The following is a 26741-nucleotide window of genomic DNA, read 5'->3' on the forward strand; positions in this document are numbered from 1 at the left end:
GCAAAGTATTAGAAACTTCTCAACAGAAACACAGCATGTAAACATGCTGAGGTCCAACAGGCAAGTAGGAGCAAAGCATCCTATAGATGACACTCTCCCTCCTTTTTGACAGTTTATGCTAAAACACTGGTTGATGAACAGTAATGATCAAGAAGCTAGCACTTCTGCTGTCCCTTCTGCAAGGTGGTTAATCACTGGCAGATTGGCAGGGTGGACAGCTGAAGACACTACCAAACCCATGAGCTTGGAAATCAAAAGCTGGGCTTACATTAACTCTCCACTGAAATCAAGAGTATCATCAGAAAGAACAGTTATTTATCTCACTGTAGTTCCAGGAGATGCATTGTTCTGGGGTCTGTTCTTCCCATGCACAGCTTGTGTAAAGTCACTCACTCTTCATTAACAGATGCCATGGTCCTCACTTTGAAATTGCAAAGTAAAAATACACTCTTCTAACTGTCAATACAGAATTTCAAAAGCACCAAATTCTGCAGCAACACAAGGGCTGCAGAATAAAGACCAGCACAGCTTGAAGAACTTGTTAATACAAGTAAATAATTATGTCTTTGTGTGACCGCCTGCATGAACTCCAGCATTAACAAGCAGTGAGCTGTTACAGATTTTCTTGGAATCGATTTTCAATGCTACTTAACGCAGCATCTCCAGAACAGCTAAATCCAGAAGCAGATCTTTGATATGTGTTTCCCAAGCAGTGGGTGTCAGAACTGGACTTTGTGTGTCTGCCCTATAAATTTCAAAAATAAAAACATTCTCCAAACACACTGCAGAATCAGTTGGAAAAACATCACTTGCACAGCTGGTAAATAAATACAGAACTTCATAACAGAGGAGAATCACTGGGTTTATGTAGCTAACCGGCAGCACCTATTTAAATAAATACTAAAAACAGTCTCCAAAGAAAATGAGAGGTATGTGTTATTCACCAAGAATAGAAGCTATATGCAATATTAAAAAAAATAGCTGCTTCCATTAAGTTTTGAATCTTTGGAATCTGTTATCCAAGTCTGTACTACAAACAAATATATAAACATGGAGCCTTAATCGCCCCTTGCTTCTAAAAGGAAGATGGCAAGTAAGAGGTATAGGATGTAGGAATCACTCCAACAAACCCTCATGGGCCAAAGTATCCCAAATGCAATATGGATCCCTAAAGACTCTCTCAAAATACTCTTCATTACTCCACTTGAAAGTGCATCTTTTACAAACGTCTAGAACATTGGACACATTTTAGCTTCTACAGTTCAAAGTTTATATTTTAATAAAGATTTGTGAGGAAGGATAAATATGCTACTACTATTTGCTAATTTGCAATGTAAACCGAAGTCAAGGGTAGTTTTCACTGAAAACACATGAGAAATACTTACAATAGCCATAAGCTAAAAAACCAACACAGATTCCACCTAATGGTCAGTTTTACATCGTAAGGCCTCATTCAAAAGCACAACAGCCTATGTTTTCTACAGTAAAATGAGCAAAAGCAAAAGTTTTCTTTAGTCAAACCTCATCCTAGTAAGTTACATTGGTACAGTGAAAACAAGTTTTGCTCTTACAGCTTTGGGCTGTTGAATATTTTTATTTATTCCAGTTACAGCTAAATACTGCACACTGCGAAGGAAAGCACCAAAAAACCCAAAACCCCACACAAACTAAAAAGTAGTTAACGTTACATAATTAGAATCCAAAATATTCATTATATTCATTAGCATTGTTAGCTACTGCTGTCTTTAATGGTTAATATGTCTGGAGTTCAATGAGACACTTAGAAAATGCTTACATCATCCAAACTGAAATATTAACAACTCATGTTACCACTAGAAACTAAGGAAAGAACCTTTAAATAGTACTACTTTCTGTTTAGATGTAGTCTACACTTTAGTATTACAATGACAGGCTTATACCTCTGACTGGCAGGTCAGGACACTGAACAGTCATGCCCATAGTCATGTCTGTCACAATCAGAACTGTTCTAAGAACTAAAGCACATCTCTGTGAACTTTACTGATTATGAGTATCTCGTAGCTACACACATAGGTAGTGATGGGAACTGAATCAAGCCATACTTTAAATTGTTTTAAGGAAAACTGTTATCTGTGCTCAGAAAGATTGCTATCTAAACACCCCAACAAGCACTACTCCAGCTCTGCTCAGAACTTGCATCTTCCAGACTATGACTTTTAACAATTCATTTACTATATCTATTAAGCTACATCTATTTATTCTTATTTTGGGTTTCATGTCAAATTCAGGAAAAAAAGTTAACAGCATTTGATGGAGGCAGGAAGGAAAAGAAGGGAGAGAGTTTAGTATATTAGTTACATTTTCTCATCAGGTAACTGTAAGAAGGCAGTGGAAAAGGAAGAGGGGAAGAAATGATCTCTGGTCTACAAACAGAATTTAAAACGCTGGCCAAGCATCTAGTTCACAGGACAATTAACCACTTCATTAAAACAACCAGGTCGAAACACTGATAGGTTGTAATGAGGACAGGAAAGATTTAGCTATTTCCTTTTTACTAATGATATTTGGACCTGTGATATCATTCATTCCTCTTTAAAGAGAGATTAACATAAATGGGGGGAAAAAATTCTCAAAGAGACAAACATGCTACTATGACCAACTCAAACTCTTTGTGTGTCTTCTAGATGACATACAAAGTTATCTTGGTTCTTAAAATACATCTGCATCACCTATTGCAGGGTTGCTTCGGCAGAGTTTTCAGTAGACAGGTACCACACAAAGGCCCTCTACTAGTATTTGACATAGATTTAAGATTCTGGTCTTCACAGCAGCACAGCCTCCTGAAGAGCCATCTAATTTGATTTGAGATTCTACTGATGTATAGCCAAGTAAGCTGTCATTCACCAGTTAAGTGCTTAGCTTTTTCTGTTAGTTTATTAACAAAAATAAGGAGAACACCACAGCAAATTTCATTTCACAGCTTCAAGATAATCTCACTGTCATCCGACTGTTGTAGAACAGAGAGCAATCTGAATTGGAACTATGTAAAATTACTAGTGGTAATACAATAGCTAAGCACAACTATTATTAGCAGGAGACTTCAGGAACTTATATATTAAGATGCACTCTAGACAAACTTCATATATATATATATATATATATGCTTTAATTAGTGACTAAAGATGGAATTCATCAAAATTCAGAATACCAGTACGGCATAGTAAATTTAAAACACCAGCACTTTAAGAAGTAGAAGAAATCTAGTGTTCTTAACCCTAAACCACTAAATTTTATCACTGGTTTGGACACAAGAAAAGTGTAGCTTTAGATTATTTGCAGGCAAGCCAAAGCTGTTTAAAAAACAAATTAAGTTTATCCTACTTTTTGCAATTCTTTATGTATCAGAAATGAAGGAATGCAAAATGACATTAACTGGGAACAAAAAACTTTTTTCTATCACTGTAAACTTTCTTAAAGTCACCAACAACCTACCATTTAAATAAAAAAAAGTCATTTCAACATTAGTCACCAGTATGCCCAAAGCATTTTCAGCATAGCCAAAGAATTAAAACAATATTTTATTTCTTAGAACAGTATTACCAAATGCAGATATGGGAAAACTAATGATAACAGTAAACAGCTCAAATAAAACAACTTTGGGGATTGTTGAACTTAATCTCCCAAATTACAAAAAAAAAAAAAAAAAAAGACAGACACCATTAGGAGTGGTAACTGTTCTGCTCAGCACAAAATCCACAGGTGTGTTCTGTCACTATACTCAACATAAGTATTAGCTACATTGACCACATTTTAAACTTTTCAAGGAAGCTGTTTCTTCCTGAACCCTGAGTGGGAAATAAAACCCCAAAGCATAACCTGTTTACAAGCCAGGTTTATAGTAAACACTTCTTCTAGAAAAAAATAGATTCAAGCCACTATACATATATATATACACACACATACATTTTTATGTATCTTTTTGATGAATCATATTCCAGACCACTTCAGTTTTTATGCATTTTCTCTCTTTTTAAGCTAAGCTAAAAGTGAGATTTTAGTCCTTAACCATACATAAATCCTCCTCAATCACCTCCTTAAAATGTCTCAAAGGCATTTGTGTGCCATCTCAAATTATTTGAAATGTTATATGCAGTATAATTACATTTACATAATCATTTAGCAAATCAAGTCCAATAATGCCTACATTTTCTCAACATCATGAGCAGATTACAAAGTCATTTTCTTACTTCACTGAAACCACTTTTAAGCTTCTTCCTTCTTTTAAATTTATACCACTTATTTCCACAGTGCGGTCCATGCTATCTGGAGACCAAAGCAAGTAGTCCAAACAGCAAAACCACGTTAATACTATTCATAGTACTCATACGTCATCTTCTATCAGCCCAAAGCTTTTTGCTTTTTACTTTCTCCCCGCACACCATCCCCCACCCCCGCCAAGTCTAGCCCACTTCTGGCAATTCTCCATCTATCAAATATGAAGGAATGCAAAACAATATTAACTAATCAACATTGTCAACCTCCCTACAATCTCTAGTGTGTGTCTAACCATCAACATTCATGGTATCACCTCTCAGCACTATCTCAGTTCTGTAAAGCTGTGTTGATATTTCATGTATATTTGGAGATTTTAGTCAGTTACATTAAGCATCAATTTTCATTTTCAGCTGAAAGTGGTTGTACACCATTCTCTTCCTTTTTAAAAATATGTTTAAAAACTTACCATGTAACTTCTCTTATGAAACATTTCAAAGAAATGTATTTTTAAAGGATGTGATCCAATTTCCACCATCTTACTTTTTTAGCTTTGAATAGCAAAATATGGAAGCCCAAATTGCTTGCCAAATGCATATCTAGATTGCATCTAGATACACCAGGTATCCACCAAGGAAGGAAATAGGATCAATTAATTGAACATCTTTCTCATCTAATTTTGTATGTGTGCATCCATGTATACTGAGACACAATTCCCAGATCTTCAATTTCATATGAAGTTCACCTAAATTTAAAAAAAGAAGCTATGAACCAATTCAAGTGGTACCAAAATACCATAACATCCTGTGGCTAACAAACTACTATACTGTGTGGCACACCAATAACAGTTCAAAATACATGTTGGTAATCCATAGCCTGGAAAAGAAGCAATGCTGGGGAGGTGGAGAAAACCGGATAAAAAAACAAAACCAAAAAGCTTTTGGTTTATAAACACAGTGTTTCAACACCAACTTTTCTGTTTATGCTCCCCACACTGTTACACTTGTCTCTTGGCATATGCTCCATCTGGCTGTGGAGATGCATCTGCTTCTTTATGCTGCAGGCTCTACATGTGCAGATGAGCTCTACATGCTTACTCAAAGCTATGATCTGACAATCGCGTCTCTTACACTATATATGTCTATGACTGAAGAACATGTATTGCTCCTATAACAGCTCTTCATTAAAATTTTGTGAAAAGGCAGAGAAGTAGAATGCCTGTTTGGTATTTTAATGCAAGATGATGCACTGAATACAGTTTCTGTAAGATTAAACTGGCTTATTTACACTACTGTTAAGTTGCAGCACATACATTTACCTGCTTTCTGTCTTGTGTCAAAACTGTGACATGACCACTATCACACCAAGCCATCACAAACATTGCTTCCTATTAGAGTCAGCATTTTCCATGTTAAGAGATTTAATACAAAAATCCAAATCACTTCCTGTAACTTACACCAAGAAACAATTATGATTATTCCAATACAGCAGTCTTTTCACAAGAATGAGTATGTTTACAGTAATTACATGATATAGTTTAGGATAGATTTTTTTATTACTTTTTAGTTATGTTTTTTATTGCAGATTATTGCATATTTCAAGGACAGCTGTCAATATTTGGGGTATAGTCTAAGCCCTACACAGCACATTATACTATACTGAAAACTGCATTAAAGTATACAGCACAGAAGAGGCTCATTATCTGACACCTATCCAAAATTCTCATGGGCACAGATGCCAACCAGCAAAGTAGGTCATATTTTAGACAGGCTCCTAAAAATCAAATCACCTCAGTTTGATGAGGTGATATGACAGAACGTGCACAACCCACCCACAGCCAAGTGTAGGTGAAATAAACCCTGTTTTGCTGTATTGCTCAAGGAACATCAAAATGTGGAAAAGAGATAGAAAGTCGAGCTAAACAGGCAAGAACAGCCTGTCTTCAGCGTTTGACTCCCAGAAAAGGCGAGGCTGGAAGAGAAGGAACAACTGAACAACTGCTGCTTTCTGAGGCCTTCTTGAGGGACAGAAGGACCCACCATGGAAGTGTTACCTTGTAGATAATCTGTAATAATCTTAACACGCCCTACACTAAAGAAGATTGAGTATGACTGCCTGCTCATTTCCCTCTTTTCCTTTGGATCAAAAAAGGATGAACGTTCAAGGTCTCAAATTGTCTTTTATACATTAAAACATTTTGTTGACCATATGGATACCAAATCCTGATAAAACCTGAAATTCTTCCCATTTTACTCTGCAGAAGTAGTCTACTTCTTTCTTCAGGAAAAATAATTACTTGCCAAGAATAATGTGTTACAGAAAAAAAGTCCATAAACATTAGAGCATCAAATGCTGTAACACCTACAGCAAGTCCTTCAAATTATAGAGAATACTTCAGCATAACAATCTTCAACAGTGCCATTATGGCTTTATAAAACTAAATATATGATTCTAATATTTCAAGAATTCAAAGCACCCACTGAATGAAAATTTCACTTTTTTCAATATCCCTATATAGTCCATCTAACCCGTGCAAGAGCACTAGCTTTCACTCAAGTAATCATGAAAAAATAAGACGAATGAAACTTTATTGTAAAACAGAACAAAACCTCTCTCATCTGATGTGAAAAAAGACCATATTCTCCAAGAGCAAGAGACATCAAAGAATTTTTTTGAATGAGAATTTCTATTTCTGAAATCGTACAAAAATGTTATTATGGAATTTCAACAGAAGATAGATTTTTTTTCTTTCATGAGGCTTAAAGGAAACATTACACTCCCCCTCTCTTGAGTTAAATGCAGGAGATCAGCAACCATAAGCAAAGTTTCACTGTCCTCACCAACATCAGCTGTGTTCACCTTCCATATTTCAGAGGGATGCAGAAATTAATTTAAGAAACCCGTAAGACCAATAGTGCCTGACCCTGATAAGCAAGGAAGTTTTTCTTCCACAGACCTGCATATGTTCTGAACATTTTCAGTGTTTCAAACAATTCTGTTTTCCCTATTCACCTCTTTTTTCCAATGCTGTAGAACAGATTCAAACAGAACAAAAGTCAAAGATCACAGAGATTGAATCCCAGCTCAAAAATGCCACACAGTATCCTTTAAAAGTGGTTACAGGCCATCTGTCACAAGATCTTCTCCCTTAAAAGTACCAAATGGCAGGGAATGGACCATCCCCAAGTATACTACTGATAGAAAACTAAGCTTACATTAAAATGAAAATCCAATCCGTAACTTCCAATTCCACCTATTCAAAAGTCTATGACTCTGCCAAGACAGCTGAAAATCCATATTCCTTATACCCATATCAGTTACTAGTTACCAAGTAGCTACGAAAGAAAAAAATTACGATGACAAAAACTCATGGTAAGAAATAGGTAAAGAAGGCAACAATTTATTGATAGACAGACTGTTTAGAAATTGAATGGGGAAATAAAAAGGGGGGGGGGGAACAATGAAATGCTACAGAACTTAAAAAGAAAAATGGGACCCACAAAAACACATAAAAGGGACAAAAAATTAGAAACGAATAGGTACAAGACAACAACAGAGCATCGCATCTACAACATGTACAGTGAAAGACAAAGGCACATATAAAAAAAATTCTAGTATTCATTTAAGATGCCAGTGCTCTCCCTCCTACTATGTTTTCACACAAACGTTCCAGCAGCAACAGAAGATACCAAGCTCTGGGCATATAAAAGCAATTCCTATGCCAAAACTGAACAGGCAGCAACTATAAGGGGAAGATGTCTCATCAATTTCACTTAATCATTTACAACATTGCCATCCACCCAGTACTGAAAATAAGTAACAGTAGATTTGTTTCTTCCCTTATACAGCTTCTCAGCTGTGTAGAATTAGCTTTCCTTCTAGCACTGCAAAAAAACCTCCTGTCATGCATATCAGGAACACAGTGGGTCAAGACTAGTTTCACGGTGAGCCTACATCACGATAAATACCATCTGTTATATTCAAAGAGGCAAGTGAATTACTAAAATGTTAACTAAGATATATACATCAGCTATAACTCCATAAAATGGGACTACTCTAAATTGGTTTAGCATATATTTGACATATTTTTAGGGGTTTTTCGTAATTTTTATTTGTTAAAATTGTATTTCTACATAGGCTCAATAAAGAGAAGCCATTTTACGTTGTTCTTTCAGAACATTTCCAAAATGCTCGTGCTGTAACTTCACCTCTATCATGCCACAAGCATCTGTCAATGGTGAAATTACATGAAGCAGTGAGCTTTTGGCAACTTGCTACTGCTTAAATACAGGAGTCTTACCCCCTTCCCCATCTCTTCTCCCACGTTCCTCCCTACCTATGCTGTACCTGCCATTGCATCTGCTCCAGATCACATCATATTCTCCGTTAAACCCATTCAGCTCTGTTGTAAAGCAAAAAAGTAGATAATTTTCCACTGAAAAGGAATGTTTTTCTAAATTAAAGACATTATTTACTTACAGTGGGAAGCAAACCATCCGAACCCAACCAGGAATGATCTCTTAATTGCCTAAAGAACAATAGCTAATAGACTACAAAGTTACCATACAGGCAGAGCAAATCTAAAATGCAATCAGTTGCAAAAAACAAAACTGTGGAGTATCTCTCTGAAATACTGTACACACAATTTTTTTTCCTGGAATCCAACAGAGAGAATACATCACTCTATCTTACATATATTGAGCTTGTGAATACTTCATCCTATTGACTTAACTTTCCCATCCAGAACACAGCCATAAACTTAAAGAACGTATTTTTGCTGCAAAAAGGTATACGCTCCCCTCTCTGGCTAAATAACTTTTTCCCAAGAAAGACAATTTTAAAAACAAACGAACAAACAAACAAAAAGCAAACCACCAAAACAACAACATTTCAAGCAGACTAAAGAGCACACAGGGCTAATCTGAAGAGACTAGGAGATGCACTCCTAAATTACACTATGTTTGAAAAATGACAGTAAAGTCCCAAATCCTGCACTAGTATAATACAGTAAACCTACAGAGGAAAATTAGAAAGAATTTGCAGATAAGTCCTTGCATGTTGCCCCAGAATAGAAACCATATATGCACTTAGGTAAACTCTTGACACTGGTAAAAAAAACAAACCACCAACAAAAAAAAAAAACCAAAAAACAATAGGCAACCTTGCGTATAAGTTATTTTTGAAGAAGTTCTTACACCTCGGGATATGAAGAAGCACTATTACCACAAGTCAGAGGCCTCAGATGCAGAACAAAAATCAGCCTGGCTAACTGACTTGGTTGCATCCCTATCTCAAATTCACGTCTGTCGCAATCAAAAGTTCATCTTGAAAGAATCAGGTTTTCCCTTCCTCTGCAGTGGCTATCCCTTATTTATACTAATCCAGTGACTAAATAATACTCCAACTCTTCAAAGCTTGTATTATCACCCTCATTAGTACTCAATGCTGAAAACAGAAGTTGGGGAGATTTTCTTTCTGATCATAAAAGGCAGTTGACAAATTAGCAGAGAAACTTCTCAGAAAGAAATATAAGGCATTTGTCTATTTCTCAGTTTTGTCAATCTGATTTTTGCTTGAAAACTTATTTACAAGATCAGCTAGTATCCTCCCTATACTCTGTTATCCCCTTGGCAACAGACTCTTCAGCTATACAAGGCTAATCACTTTTCCTAAATCATTCCTAAAAGCAAGGCATTTGTTCAGAAGACAACTTCAGAATTTAAATGAAACACTTAAGTCAGCCACCTGTTTTGGTCTATTTACAGGACTACTGGAGACATATCTGAAATGCAGTTAGAGTACATAAAGGCTCCAATTGCCAAGAAAATCCTTGATTTCTACTGCACCTAATTTAGAAATTATGTACTGGAAAGAGTTTCTATTTAAAGCACAAGCATAATAAAAGTAGACGAAACCAATACCTTTGAGTAAATATGCTGTTCTACTACTGCAGAAACTGCAGTTGTTCTATTGCTATGTTTTAACTAACACACAGACTGGCCGGACAACAAATTTAATTAAGTTCATTTGCTCCACAGATTCACTTTTTTTGTTGTTTTTTTGGCTGAACAAGGGACAGCATAGACTGTGGTTGGTTTGAGCCATGTGCAACGTTTGAATGGTAAAATGACTACTACCTCAGAAGAGAAAAGGGGCCAACCATAATTGTCTGTTAGGCTGAGGGCACTCTTTGGACCTTATGCTCCATCCAATTGATTTTTTTCCCTTAAAACCTTGAACACTTCCCCCCCTCCCTCCCCCAGAAAAGCAACCCTCTTTCACACCTCTATTTCCATTGCCAAATGTGGTTGAAATCAAACATGCTTCCCAGAAACTGGCAGGGGGTGGAGGGCAGATGGGAAAACAACATGGCTGTAAAGATGACTTATTGCCTTAGAGAAACCAGACTAGAAGCAGTAGTGTACTCTTTATGACACTGTTTTCAAGTTATTAAATACATTTGTTTAAAATATCTTAAAACGCTCTATGTTGCTCTATATTTGAAGTATTAAGGAGATAAGAAAACTGATGTGTCTTTTCAAATTGTTACCTCAACGATATCTGAGTTGGTTCTGCTTTCATGGGGCTCGTTGTATTCTGTGTATTTAAGTAGAACTTTGTCCATATCAGTGCTGGCATACTGAAAGAGTTTGTTAGAGCTGTTAAAAATGATGAGTGCTATTTCACAGTCACAGAGTACACTCAACTCATATGCCTTCTTCATTAATCCAAACTTCCTCTTTGTAAAGGTGACCTAGAGAAGAAAGAATAATGATTATTTTTCTTTTTAAACACATGACAAGATTTCAAGGACTATAATCAAGTATTCAAGGAATACACCAATTGAGCCTACACTATTTATTCCTACTAACAAGTGACAAAACTGAACATGTGTACAAGCTTAAAAGAAGAACTGCCTATCATATTTGGGTGTCACTTTTAGGGCCAATCCTCTACATTAGACTAAGCTAAACAATTACACCCCCCCCCCCCAACTCTTCCACTGGTATATAACTACTAAGGAGAGGGTACATAGCTACCAAGGAGAGTTAAAGTTGGTAGGATCCTCTAAGCATATTTCCTTCTGTTCAACTAACACTGACTTTCCAGGTATCAGAATATTTTCTTCTGTGATGACTAGTTGTTCTGTAATTAGTTTACAAGTTACAACCTTAATTCTAAAAATTGAAGAAAACAGCAATATCAACGGAAGCAACACTGTTACTACATCATATGATTTCTGATTATACAAAGCTAAGAAATATTCTTATTTTGTTGCTATTAAACCATCTAATTAGATTCACTTGTACTTCTAAGTTGTTTTCTGCCACTTGGGAACATCATGAAATGATCATCCTGTCCAATTAGAACTGCTGTGGGGAAATAAATCCATTACAGACCATCACAAAGGACCATTGCCCATCGGGGAAGGTGGAAGGACACTTAGTTATAAAACTCACCATCAATTCTGAAAAAAGTTTTAAAAAAATTATTCCTTTCACAAGATTTCAGTTAGTTAAGGATATAAGAGTACCAATATATTTGACATCAAGTTGAATCAAAAACAGGTCTCATGCTAAGGCCAACTTTTCTTAAATGACAATATTTTTACTAAATGTCCTCTAAGTGTCTCCAAAAGGCACTTAATCTACTACTATGAAGTTCATGTTCCAAGACCTTTTAAATAAAGATGCTGTTTTCAGATCTAGCCTTTCAATCTGAGCTTCAGTGTGGAATGGAACACCTCTGTCTATGGCCATATTCACACTCCCATATTACAATTCAAAGTATATGCCTCTGTGACCGGTGGGTAAGCAACATGCCCTACACGTTTAACAGACAATAGTATACTTCTGCAAGATAGGAATGAAGTAAAACACAAGAGACAATCAAACCTGTTTTATGGGTTTCTATAGTTTAACATGTTAATTACTTAGGTGTACATCAAGTTTTCAGAAGATGGATGGGAAAATTCTGTGTATACACATCTCAAGGCATTTTTTCCAGAGATGAGTATCTCATGTGTATTGCTTTAATACTATGCATAATACAAAATATATACTATCCTTCCCACCACATAAAGTCTCAGAGGGATGCAGACAGATATACTAACAAGATCGTGTACATAGCATGCTGACAATAACTTTATTATTAAAACAGTATATGCATACTTTGCTCTTCTACCACAAATGTTTGCAAAGGTACTGTGGACCTGAGGTTCCTCTTCAGCTATAAAACAGTATACACGTCCATTAAAAAAAACAAAACAAAAAAACCCCCAAAATTAAAAACAAAACAAAACAAACACAGAGAAAACCAACTGTTTTAAAATGTGCCCACTCCCCCCAAAAATGCACTGTGCCTATGATTTTTGAAAACCTGGATTGTTAACACCTAGCCACAGTAGGAATGGACGTAATAAACAGAAGACCTAGAAAGATGAGAATATGCAAAGTCAGGCATATTATGATAACCATAGTTCCACCTAAGTTCCTGTGCAGTGTTTCTAACTTGGAAACTTCTTAGTATTTAAAGACCACTAATCAGAGCCTTTCGTGAGACTTGAATAATCCATGTTCAGATGAAAAGTGAGTACTTACCATAACTTTTTTATTCAGCCCTTTTAAAGCACGTTTGATGAGAAGCTCCATTAAGATACAGCACTCTCTCTGAAACAATTTTATGTAAGAGTGCTGTAACACATTCAAGGTTCAACTAGGGTAAGCATATCTTTTTACCTACTTATTGTTTAACAATTACATTAGTGAGACAAGATGCCAAAAAAACTGAGAGACTTTACCTTAATGCATTTTCTGTTAGTATTTTATTTTCAGTTATCAATTCAACAAGTTGACCAAGTACAAATGTAGGTTTTACTGGGCTGCACTTTTCCCAAATGCAGGTGAAAATTTTACTATCTACATATAATACAATACAGCCGCTTTTTAAAAACAGATCTTGTGTAAGTCTCCTAGCAGTTCTGTCACTTTACATATGCCTTCTTTCAGAACACTTGGGATTTATTTATCCTACCTTGGATGGGACATTAAGAATCACTTTGTCTGGATTCCTCTGGGGATTTGGGGAAACTGTGGGTTTTTTAAATTGCTGTGTTGTTCTTCTGATACTTCAATTACAAAATACTTAAGAGATTACTACCCAAGTATAAGCAGGTATAGACAGGTACTACTGTTTAGTTTTTGTCAGGAAACAGGCATCATAAACAAGATGTGTGTGTGCTACATTACTTTGAGAAGTCATTAAACGAAAAGACTGAAGGCTTAGCTCCACTGAGGATGCATACAATCCTGGACAAGGGATCTTAACTTCTCTACTGAAATGTTATCTTTCTCACCTCTTGGAAGGCTATTTTACTTGTGAGATTTTTTTTTTTACTTCCGAGATTCTTAGCTAGCATCAATTTTTCACTTTGTGCTTGGGCAGTGCTTAGCACAAACCCCACTACCACTGGAGTCCAAGCCTTATTTTAATGCACACAGATTATTATAAACTCAGTTTTCATTTAAAAACTCAGAAAGCAGAATATTAGTTCTGCAAATTTCTCTTTTTTTGTTGTTTTGTTTTGCCATTTAGGACCACACTGAAGTCAAAAAGATGTACCCTTATTGCAGGCCAATAGCCTCCTCAACACTATTCTAATATTGCTTAGTAAAAAATGGGTGAGGAGGAGAGAGCAAAGGCAGCAAGATTGAGCTCCTTTGATATCTAATTTACTGTACTTTATTCTCTCCAGCTTAATGAAGATAAATGTCCTACGGCTCATTCAAGCAGATAAGACTGCTTAATTAATAATACAATGACAGTCTCATGACAATTGTAATCCCCCAGAGTAATGCTCTATATATTCTGTTTTGAGCTCTCACACAATCCCATCAGAAATAAGATGCTTCTGATAAAACAATAGCTTTTCTTCCCACATAAGTTATATGAACTTGCTCTGCAGGCAAAGGTCTATCCCATTCTACTCATTTTCAAACCAAAAAACCAAAGTACCAGACTAAGCATCTAAACAGGACATCATATGCATGTTCACGACTGACAAACTAACCAGCTATGTATGCCACAGAAAAACCAACAGAACACAACTGAACTATACTTTCTGTTCAGCAAAACAAACCCTAAATGCCCTCCTTATCAGTGTCAATGAAAAAAATTCTAAAGAGTAAATTAATACCTAATAAATATCCAGTGCATCAGGGCATTTTAGTATGTTAAAACTCTATATACTAGCTACCAAAACCACAGGACACCAGTGGAGTAAAAGAACACCATCAATAACTCTACACATAAACAATTTGGCTCCACTAGTAAAAGCTATTTTATCTCTTTAAAACCTTTTAAAAACAAGATGCAGCATGTTATCATCTGAGTTTCCACAGAAGGATAAGGCAAGACTAATTCCATTTTTAAGTTAGAGCTTAAAGCCTCTTCCTAGTCACTAAAAAACCCCAAAAAAGTGCTAACTAAAACACAGCCAGAAACAAAACTTAGAATTTAATCCCCATATTTTGCTTCAGTCACAGCAACGGTACAAGTGGGCTAAAACTTGATACAAATGCACTAATCTTCCTCCTCTCCATTGTTCCAACCTGAACAATGAGGTGGAGATCAAAAAAAGAAAAAAAAAACCAAACAAACCCCAAAACTCATCTCCTCCTGAAAAAAAACCACCACATCAAAGTCAGGCTATAGTATAACTATATTTGTATTTCAAGCAGAACAAAATCAAGGCCATCCAACTTAGTCTAAGTAAGTTAGAAAAAGGGGGGAGGGGAATAAATTTCTACCTCTTCAATACATCTGAAGTTCTAGAGCAAGGTCTGAAAGAACTGAAGTTATTAATTCATCTACTTTTACTATGTGTACTTAAGACATTTATCTACATCAAACATACAGTCACTGTGTGATTAAAGCTGTTCAAACACAATACTTGGCTTTCTCCCAAACTCCAATAATACTTTTTTAGCTATATATAGTCTTCTCAGAGTTTAAATTGCTTTAAAGCAATACAGGGAGAAAACAAATCTTGATTTCACAAACAAAAAACAATGGGCTCTGAGCTGATGTGTGAGCAGCAAGACAGGCTCATGGAATTCTGACATTACCCCAACATCAAGCTGGTGCTCAGGAGAGGTTAAAAAACCAAACCAAATACTAGGAAGGGAACAAACATCAGTACACCACTATAAAAGTCTTTGTTTCGCATGCATCTTGACCGCTGTGCAGTTCTGGGTCCCCTTGCCACCAAAAATAATGCAGCAATACTCAAGAAGGTTTAGGGAAAGTAGCAAGAATGGTCAAAGGTCTGGAATAAATTCTGTATTAAAACAACTAAGTAAGCTAGGGTGCTTCAGCCTGAAAAAGTTATTTTAAGAGAAAAGAAGAAAACATGGCAGAGGTCCACAGAGTAACAGGGAAGATGGACAGACTAGATAGGGAGTGAGTGACTGCTGCCTCTTCCACACAAGAGCTAAATAACTAGCAGAACCATGACAAAGGGTAAATGAAAAGGTATTTCTTGAAACAACAGGTAACAGACCTATAGGAAAACCTAGCCAAAAGATGTTGTAAATGCTGCAACTTTATAAGGGCTCAAAGGATAACCAAGTTCACTGGCAGGGAAAACAAAAAAACCCACCTCCATTAATGGTTACTAAATATACGGAAACCACATCCAGCTCAGGAAATCCCTGAGCTAAGAATAGAAAGCTAGAAGAGGATTACAGAGTAGCCTAACATGTGCATCTCTGTCCTACACTTATTTGCTTATGACCATCATTGGACAAAAAATACTGGCCTAGTGGAATCTTTGGTCTGACCCACTATGACTATTCTTAAAGATTGTAAGTCATTCCAACAATCCTTTTCCTTAAAAATGGTAGCTACCAGATACCCCGCTCAACATTTCAATATACAATTAAAATTTTATTTCTTATCTCATGTAGCAATTTAGAAGTTAAGAGGAAACACTACTTCTACAGAGTCATCAATTTTGGTACTTTTCATAGAATCATAGAATGGTTTGGGTTGGAATGGACCTTAAAGCCTTAAAGATCATCTAGTTCCACAATCCCTGCCATGGGCAGGGACACCTTCCTCTAGACCAAGTTGTTCAAAGCCCCAACCAACCTGGCCTTGAACACTTCCAGGGATGGGGCATCCACAGCCTCTCTGGGCAACCTGTTCCAGTGCCTCACCACCCTCACAGTTCACAGGACACCTCTTTATTAGGGCAAGAGCAGCCAAGTAAGGAGCTTTCCCTAAAACAGTGGGCTTTTGAGTACTCATCCCCTTTGACTGACAATTTTTAAAGACTGTTGTAGCAAACAGCTCTTACGAGGACTATAACTCAATGCTTTTAAATAGAATCATGTTAACAAAATTCATTACTATATCCAAACCACTGTGGATCATTGTCCACAGCTATGTCAAACTCCTCTGTCAAAGACGCTGCAGCAAATACTTTTACTACATCCTTTCTGAACTTCTCATCCTTTCTCTATCTTCATTACTAAGTGTTCCTAGTCGCTATCAGATCAAGTAAGGTGTCTGTTTCAACACGATCCTTCAGCCTACTAGAAGTACAGACTAGGGTACCATTTAAATAGGAATAGTAGTTTTACAGTGAATTTGACTTAAAGTAGTAATTGATATTACTTATAAATAACAATTTTCCCCTCAAACAGTAGTAAAACCACTGAGATATATTTCTTATTTGTATTCTGGTAATGCTACCTGTAGATACACAAAGACAAAGCACAGCTTCAGAAGAGTGAATTAAGATGAATGTATTCAAAGTTTCCATTCATTTTTAGGATTACTGATGAACTTGTTCATGCAGATTCCTTGTTTCTCACCTGTCTGTTCCGTTCATCCATTATTCTTGTGATCTGTATTTTCTTTCTCCCCATTTTCAGCCTCTTCTTGCTTTTGCTTTGCAATCCAGAAATATACTAATCCAAGAAATGTCACTCTTCAGTATTCTAACACATGATACAGTTTTCTTTTACTTTATCTTCAGCTTGAGAAAAGGTTCCTATTTCTTCTTATAAGCACCTAAAAATAAAATTTTGAAAAAAATTAACTTACAAATTACTAAAGAGGAAGCATCCTTAAGCACATGTATAGCCATAAAACACGTGCACGCATAGTTTCAGTGAAGAACCAAGTATTTTCATTAGTAAAATATTATACTACATACATACTGTGTTCCAATTAAATAAACTCCAACTAGTTTGCTAGATTCTACCTACAAACTACAGATTTTAAATTACCAGTAATTTCATACACTTTCAATTGGATATCTTAAATACAGTTGTCAAAGGAGGTGGTGCTCACCACTCTAAGATTTTAGGCCTTGAGTTATCTGAGGTTTCAAAAGTTCACCCACAAAGTTTTCGTAAACTCCATTCATTATCTTAGGAAACCTTTTAGAGAACTGCTTTGTGTTTACTGTTTCTCTTCTAAAATTATCAGCATGATAACAAAACAAAATCATGAGAATATCAAGTTTCTGTTCCTAAACTAAATTACGTCTCATTTCGTAAGACAATATTTGGGGTTTCACTGGGAAGCAGGCGACAGAGGAAAGAGGGAATATCTTTACTTAAAAAGGATAAAGACCACAGAAAATATTTTCACAGCAGAACTATTTCGCAGCTACCAAGATACCAATGAATAATTAAGACCTTCACACAGCTACTCTCTCTACAATAATCTATAAGTTACACATTTGCCAATAACCAATTACCAGTCCCGCACTTGTTTCATTTTGTTATATTGTTTAGAAAGGTAAAGATCCATGCAACTTGAAAAGCCAGTGTACCATCATAATATTTTAATCTGGTACTAATGCACCAAACTGACTTGTAAAACACTGACATTTAACAAACTTTAAATGCATTTTCAGTAAAAAAAATTGCTAAGCCATATTCCAAACATGCTGCTTGAACCGCAAGATAACATTAATTCAACAAAACCGGAGAACTATTGAAAATAGCCTCTAGAACGTCAACTGTATACTAGACCGTATAAACATGAAATAGGTACACCTTATTCTATTACCACCTAACATTCCTTAAAATAAAAAGAATAAAACCAGCCACAATATTAGCTTATAACCTCTCTAACTTTCCAACCCGAAATGTCTTTTGAAATCAAGCCTTGCATATTTTAATATGGGTGTCACAATGCCATATCCTTGAGGCCATGTGTAGAAAGTGGTGCAACCATATCACCATCAGACAGTTAATAAGTAGAGACAGCAAGAGGTGATTAGTCACAGGCTACACTTCACAATACATTCAATTTACACTGCGGAAACAACCATGACATTCTGATTCAGCTTGGGAGGGAAGAGAGAGAAAAAAAAAAAAAAAAAAAAGATGTGGAGGAACATCACAAAATGAAGGGATGTCATTTTACATTTACCTGATATCAACAAAGGACTGCTTTGGTAAAACATCATAGAATGCCCAACAGTATTTAGAAATAGTATACCATGGAATTTAAGATCAAATCAACACTAAGATTATGTGACGTCCATTCATCAAAAGGATAGGCACTAGACACTGTTTATACAGCAAAACACTTTAAAGCATGCATCAACATTGTATTCCTTTTATTTTCTTCAAGAAAATAATTTCTTCCAAGGCACTACGAAAAAGGTATTAATAGCTAGCTAAGGCCAGATGAACAAGCCTCTACACAACCAATAGCACACAGTAAATATTTTACATGGAAAGCAACAGTTGGCATATAAATTTATACCTTTTTTGTTTAAAAAAAACCAAAAAACAAACAAAAAACAACACAAACCCAAACCTCACAAAACAAAACAAACCAACAAAAAACCCCACCAGGAATATCCACTGGATTTTAAGCTTCAATTCATAAAACATTCAGTCTTAAGTCAGCTGCCCCACTCTCAAAAAAAAATTTCAGCTCATGCTATGATCACACATTAAATTTAGTTCTGCAAAAATCTGGTTGCATTCCTTGAACATAACTAATAAAAGGGTCTCTATAAGCAGCTCTAAAAATTTGTTTTCTCCTTCATTTGTGGCTTCATTTTTTAAATGTATTACACATTATTGAAACAGTTCTCTGAATACAGAATTAACAAATTCCTTCCTCTGCTTTCTAAAAGCACTCACCATTGTAACTAGTACATACTAATAGCCATCACATGTGAGACCAAAGATCCATCTGGTCCAGCATTTTATCTGTGGCTATTAGCAAATATCACTAGGATGGTAAAGGAAGGACATAGGAATAGAATAAGCATATATCACTTAAAAGCAGTATTTATAAACCATTTTCTCCAGATATTCAGTGATTTTTGAATCAGGAAATTCTGGAGTCATATATGGAATCTTAGATTTAAAGCTGTTCATCAAATAATCTTCCATAAATATTACTTTTGAATCTGTGTAAGTTTTTAGCACCTAGAAGCAAGGAGTTCCACAGCTTAGTTATGCATCAGAGTAGAAGATATATCCTTTCATTTAAGCCTGATCCTGGTAATTATATTTGTTATCCACAGATTTTTAATTATACGAGACAGTAAACAAACAGTCATCTTCACCTTTCATGTTAGTCCTGATTTTGATACCTATATTGTATCTTCCTTCAGCTACCTTTACTCAAAACTAAAGATACCTACTCCAATCAACCACTTTTACACTAAAGCCATGCTCTGGCCAGCCATCCTGTCCTCCTCTCCACCCTTTCCAGTTACACACTGTTCTTTCTGAAACAGAAGGACAGACAGTGTGTACAGTATACAAGATATGAGATGTATATAAAATTTTATGATAATCTACCATAAATTTATACAGAGGCATAACAATATTTTATGTTCTACTGCATTAGACATACACCTAGACAAATTAACTAGTTCTCAAAATTTTCCTAGAGGAAACAGACCTATGCTCCAGAACACAATTTCAAAACCCCTATGAGGGACCACACATTTTCTTCATACAGTCCCATCTCATTCACTCAGCTCTTCCACCTTTTACAACAGATATTCAAAAGTAAGTCTGTGCAGTGAATAAAATAAGGAGCTCATGGGAGAACAGGGTAGACAGGAAGAGAAATATGACACGAGATTATGCAGTATATATACTTAAGGATACAAAATAAGAGATGCCCAAACATTTTCCATGAGCTAATGGAAGAAACAATAGCAGGAAAACACTATTATCTGTTCCATGTACCATCAAGGGAAATGGGAAAACTGACAGTAATTTTCACCAACATTTTGTTACAGTTTTGGGGTGTTATTTCAGGTCTTTTAAAATCAGTATGCTCTATTAGGCATAAATGCATCAACCCATTTCCCATTTACCACCTCTGCTTCACCCTCTTTAATCAGTCCACTGTTGCCTCTCATCTCAGCTCTGCTACTTTCTTCAACCTCAAGCGCTTTTCTCACTTAGCAAGTTCCAAATTCCTATTTGCATGTCTGTCCCCATCTGGGTCCAGCCTCTCCTCCCTCTCCCACAGGTTGCTATGGACACCAGAAACCTGGCTTTGAAACACATTTGCCAAAGGCAACCCAGCTCTGAAATACAGCATCCCTTTCATTTTGAAGTGACATACAAGATGATTTTCAAAGCTAAGAATTGAAACATAAGTTCGGCATGAGCTTAGGGTAGAAAGGATCTTGACACCAACTGCAAAATCAGAATAAATTGTGCAGTAAAAAGCCACTTTTTGTGCATGCTCAAAACATCCAAATGGGAAGTTACTACCAATGACAAACGCACATTACATTTCTCATGGGAGCAATGACTTTTCCTTTTTCTAATCCTTGATCATGTCAGAGTTGGAGTTTTATTTTCTATCCTGACTAGCAACAAAACTACGTAAGATAAGATATAAGGCTGTGTCCACTATGTGGTTACATCAAAAACGTAACTAGCAAAGTTTTAATTTTGCTAAATCATAGTTGCATTGCAAACATACTTAGGTAAAATTCTTAAGTCACAAAGCCATTTCATCTAGATCATCAACAAACTTTTGCCCTAATAAAGGAAAACTAGCAGACATATATGAAGATCAATGCGCATTTATTTCTGAAAGTAAACATGAAACTAACGTGAAGTAGCCTTGATGAAGGTAAAGTTCTTCCTCCTTAAGTGACAGAATCAAATTACAGCCACCAAAACTGCTTTACATTACTTGCATGGGCACACAGAAGCAAAATTCCCCACCCCCCAAGAAGAATTTCAGGCATCTATTAAACAGAACAGTAAGAGTAAGCAGAGAAAAAGAAGGAAAAAAACCCCATGTGCTTCATGATGAGCTTCAAACAGAAAGTAACATCAGCTTGCAATAATAGCAAGAAAAATTACATTTGTAGCTGTCCAAGTAAACCCCTCTATTATTGTATAAAAGTAAACTTTATTCCAAATTTTCTGGATTTATTCCCTTCCCCAGCACATGTGAAAACACCACACTAAATACTGAAAGACAACAGAACCATATGTAAAAACATACCCTCATGACTGTGTATTTTCAGGAACTCAGATCAGTTGGTTTGTTGTCAACGTTGCTTATGGTTTCATAAATAGAGAGAGAAATATAAGTTTAAAGCAAGGAAACTGTATCTGACCTATTTAAAAAGATTCTTTCAGGGGTTCAGTGGAAACAAATTATATCTGTGCAGAACTCCACAAGGTCTGGAAGCCTTCTGGCGGAACAGGTTGGGAAAAACTGTGTCAGAATTATACTCCTTCCATCTATTTTCCTTTTTATTTCCTTCTGACTCTTTGTTTTCTTGGAACTTCCGTTTCACCATCATGGTTACAGGTTTACATTTGACAGTAACTGCCTCATCACAGCTCATTTACTGCAATGCACACAAAGAAATGAGTGTCATGACGTCAGATAATTTGCATAACTCTCAAAAGCCACAGCTGCATGAAAACACAGATCTGTATAGATGCATCTTACACTGGTACGCCTTAGGTAAGGCTTACTAAAGAGCAGACAGTAATTTTCACTAAATCAAGGTTAACAGGTCTTTTTCTAGCCTTAAAGGAGCCTGTGCAGGTATTTTTGTAGATTTGGCCCCTACACATGAACTGATAGACTGCACAACCATATCATGGCCAAACTGCACGCTCACTGGTAATTATAACACTTTGCATGCTTACCAAGGATGTGACCAGAAATTAAATATTCCCATACATATCAAGATGGAGACAATGCCCATCACCATGTGTTAACTGTTTTACACTAAGGCAGATAACAGAGTAGCTAATTTTTCCATAGTACCTGTAAACACGTAAGTGTCCTTCCTCCCTGCCCCATAGCACTAAGTGGAAATAGGTAGAAAAACTTAGGAGTCAAATAATGTCTTCACCAAAATAATTAATCAAAAGGTTAAAGGGCTGTATGGAGCTGGGTCAAACATGATTCTCAGACTCCACTTCGCTGCCCAGAAGTGAGAGATAAAAACATTTTCTTCTTTATAACCCCAAAGAGAATGCAAACCCATATAAAGTAAGTATACAACTCCAGACACCTTCTTCCAAAATCCCAAACTAGTTATACAAAAATATTCACTCAGATTTGGATCTGCACTGAAACATGTTGAAAGCCATGGGATGTTATTACTGTGCTCTAGACTTTCTACCAACCCTGGTCCAAAATTCATTGCTACCACTTTGAAGCTAGATTTTAAAATTAAGATTTCAAGCAAAGGAACTCTATCTACCTATATGTTTGCACTTAGCAGAGATCACGCTCAGATTCTTGCTGGGGTTTTTGCAGAGGTGTGCAAAAACAGTAACAAAAATGTTTCCTACAGCCACATTTCTATAGCCCTGTCACCATACATTGCTGTAAATAATGTCAAATATAAGTGTAAAACAATAGCATGGCCTACCCCTTCAAAACAAGTCTACATGTTGTCATTTATCTCACACTTCTTACTGTACCACAATATTAGAAAATAAATCTTTTTTCCATCCTCAGTTTAGAAGCCATTCTTCTACATCCAAGTAGAGCCTTAGAGTAAACGAGACTGGCCTCAGAGCTCCAAGGTCCTCAGCTAGCAAGTGATACACAAGCATTGTTATAAAACAATAATACAACCCTTAGCCAAAATAACTTTTTTTAAAAAGTGGGACAACATAAAAAACAGGAAGCCATAAACAATTCTTTATTGATATTCTTTTTGTATGCATCACAAAACACTTGTTTCTTTCAGCTGGGAAGAACAACACACATCTTTGATACTAGACCATTTCGGTAAACTGTACTGCTAAGAGTGGATTTGTGGAGTTTTGCAACTAAACATGGTCCTCATTTTCCACATTAAAATCAAATCTATTTTTGACCTTCTAATTTGTAAGTTACACAGCTTTTCAAGTTAAGTTTTGAAGGCACATTAGAAAAGATCTCAAAGTACTTCCAAAAAATATGGTCTTATTGAAGAACTGCAACTTCCAAATACTATTTAAATATACTGTTGCTCAAAATGGCCTTTTCTGCCATTGTTTGCCATGCAGTAAGTCCTAAGATGAAGTTGAATACCTATATTTTCTTGTATACAGAACTACAGAAATCTAAGTTGTATGACAAATGACCTAAGATTCAGATGCCTGTTTTTAAAAAAAAAGTTTTATTACTCCTTGAATGCTCTTTTTTTTTTTTAAAGATAGATTTTCCTGAGCTGATGGACCAAACAGTTCAAGAGCTATCAGCATCACCTACGACAGTACATGCACTCCTAAACAGTATGACAAACATGGCCTTGTCCAGGATCAGGGACAGCCAGGAACTCTGCTCTAGTTAGCTATTTAAAATTAAATGGGTTCACCTTTCAATTAAACTCAATATCCAAATATTTTTCACATTGTTACATTGCTATAAACTTTTTTCTTGGCCTACTGCTTAAGTCCAAAAAATATGTATTGTCCTATTCTGAGCATTTATACTCTGTGGAAGCAAAACAGCCATTATCAAGCTATCTGTAAAAGCATACACCTTTACCACATATTTTTCAAGTGACATGAAATTCTATTTTATTGTTCCCATCTATAAATTTGGTCTTAGTATTTTCTAAAATAATTTATCTTTGCATTCTCAAAAACACATTAAAACACAGTTGGAAAACAGAATCTGGAAACTGATGAGGTAACAGTGGAGAAAGAAGACCACAGAAAGAGAACTAAACTTTCAATACTGGATTAAAATCCAATTTTAGATAAAAGCAGAACTTAATATTTTAAGGAATTACAACAATTCTGTTGCTAGACTTCTACAAACAGATAAAGAAAATGACTGAATAGCAGTCTGGAAAACATGCTCTGGAAAGTTTCTCAAGAAACTTGTTCCTAATTTATCACACATTTTGTCAAAAGATATGACTTTTCCATAGCATACAAAGATAGCCACAAAGAAAGATGATTCTGGACACTTAACAAAATAAGCCCCAATATTTAAAAGCTATGGCCAGAAAGACTAATTTCCTAGTGAATGAACCATAGATTTTAGAACAACCATGTCACTTTGATCCCAATTTTACATCTTTTGACTAGATAATCCTCCCTTTTTTTCCATTTACAGCTCTTGGAAAATTAATGAACTAGATGCAGAAATCGAAACTTAAGTTTAGATATGATTGCTCCATAACAAAATAGAAGAGTATTTGCAGGTATTTCATTAGTTTAAAACTTATTACGTTTCATAACTGTCACAATGACAAGCTCAAAGTGCAACGAAAAGCATTTAAACACAGGTTTTAAACCCATAGACCTCTGCGCAACATAAGCCACAGAAGGAATGTTTCTTTCCTGAAGTAAAATATACATATATTAAATGTTTTTCAAGATTAAAAACCATGTGCTTCGAGGTTATTATGAATCTGTAATGGCTGTGGAACTTAAGTACCATGTGGCAAAAAAAAAAAAAAAAAAAAAGGCACAAAGCCACATGTCTGTCTGTTTATCAAAACTCTTTTCTGCCTCAAAAGAAGGGAGACATCACGAGGTACCTTCCCAAATGATGATAAGAACGTGTCTACCAGAGATGGCTTTAAATTATACACCATTTCATCCACAACAAAAAGCTGCTACAAAAGAGTTCTCCTCTGTTACAGAAGTCAAAGCAGAACCCTGTGAAATGAACTTTATACATTCATGAGGAGGGGCAGCAGAATCACCGAAACCATGCTGCTACTCTCAGCTGGGAAAATAATTTCCCTTTCTTTAAAGCTTGCCTAAGTAAGAATCAGCTGAAAAGACACCTTCGCAAGCATTGGTAATTAACTAAACAACAAACACCTAACAGTGTGGACAATTAAAAGGTTCATTTTAATGTTTTTCTTCATCTTACAATAGGAGAGAATAAAATACATACACAGGACTCTTCAGTGTCCAATTAAAAAATTTGTCAACCAGAATGGAGCTTTCTTCTGGTTTTGCAACATCTTAACACTTCATTAATCTTCTTCAGGCTCATTGATGCATCTTTAGATAACTTAGCAGTATGTAACACATTTTAAGTGTTAAGTCATGGCTTTAAGAAAAAGTATTATCATTGGGAAATCTATTTCCAGAAGTTTCATATTTCATCAGTTACCGCAGTGACACTCAAACTTTAATAACTGCTATCTAGGCTCATTACTTTTCCAATCTCAACTTAAGTTTATCAATAGATCAGAGAATACAGATAATCTTACTTTGCATAACAACATGCATTTGGCAAAGGTATAGTTCACTATCTCAAAGTTCTCACAATAGCTCTGCCCCACTTGTCACATCTATATTTATCTCTACAGAAATCAGTAGAGCAAATCAGAGTACGTACAGTGAGTAAAGACTGGGGACTGCAAGTGGACAGAAGATGTTTTCACAGTTACAACAGCTGAGTACTGTTCTAAGTTGATTTGGTCAGATTTCTGTGAAATTCTAGACAAGCTGCATCGCCAATTTTTTTTCATTTATGTGGTCACTCACTGTTTTCATCATTTTATAGATAACTGAATTGAAAGCTTTGCTCTGATTTTTTAACATGGCCATGCCAGGCTGAATTCAGTGGGAGCAGCACTTTAAACATAAGCAACAACATGTCAAAGTAACCTTAAAAATTCAGGTTCCTGGCATGTCTGTTTGGACATCCTTATCCATAAGGAGTATTGTTCTTCTTTTTGCCTCTGAGAACTACATCATTTAAGTAGATTATCTTTTCTGAGGAGTACTGAAGTTTGTAGTGGGTGCTTTTTGGGGGGAGCTAATTTTACAGTCATTTAGGACCTCAACAAATAACATACATATAAAGAACTGAGCATTCATAAACCAGGAAGTAGACAAAAATATCCCTCTATATAAATTCTGACGTATCCTAACCACATCTCGCAGCTAGATTATTCAGCAAAAAAATAAACACCTGAAAGCAACATCAGAAAAATACAAATACAGTGTACTCCTTTTACCCATAGTTCAGAATTAAAC

At 35.9% G+C, this 26741-nt stretch overlaps 1 protein-coding gene across 10 annotated transcripts in view; it reads right to left on the reverse strand.

The window, feature by feature from the left end:
- MEF2A (myocyte enhancer factor 2A) overlaps positions 1-26741 on the reverse strand; it is a 93197-nt gene that overhangs the window by 39462 nt on the left and 26994 nt on the right. For 8 of the 10 annotated variants that reach the window (XM_052808113.1, XM_052808117.1, XM_052808108.1 and 5 more), the window contains exons 2-3: positions 17130-17328; positions 10802-11005 (exon numbers count right to left, since the gene is read on the reverse strand). In XM_052808113.1, the coding sequence (XP_052664073.1) occupies positions 10802-11005; positions 17130-17183 (258 nt within the window). In that variant the 5' untranslated portion in view covers positions 17184-17328. Of the gene's footprint in view, positions 1-10801; positions 11006-17129; positions 17329-19936; positions 19956-21892; positions 22087-26741 lie in introns of those variants that run through there. The other 2 variants (XM_052808111.1, XM_052808112.1) reach the window with 2 other exon arrangements.

This window comes from Harpia harpyja, chromosome 14, assembly GCF_026419915.1.
Source record: "Harpia harpyja isolate bHarHar1 chromosome 14, bHarHar1 primary haplotype, whole genome shotgun sequence".
NCBI lineage: Eukaryota > Metazoa > Chordata > Aves > Accipitriformes > Accipitridae > Harpia > Harpia harpyja.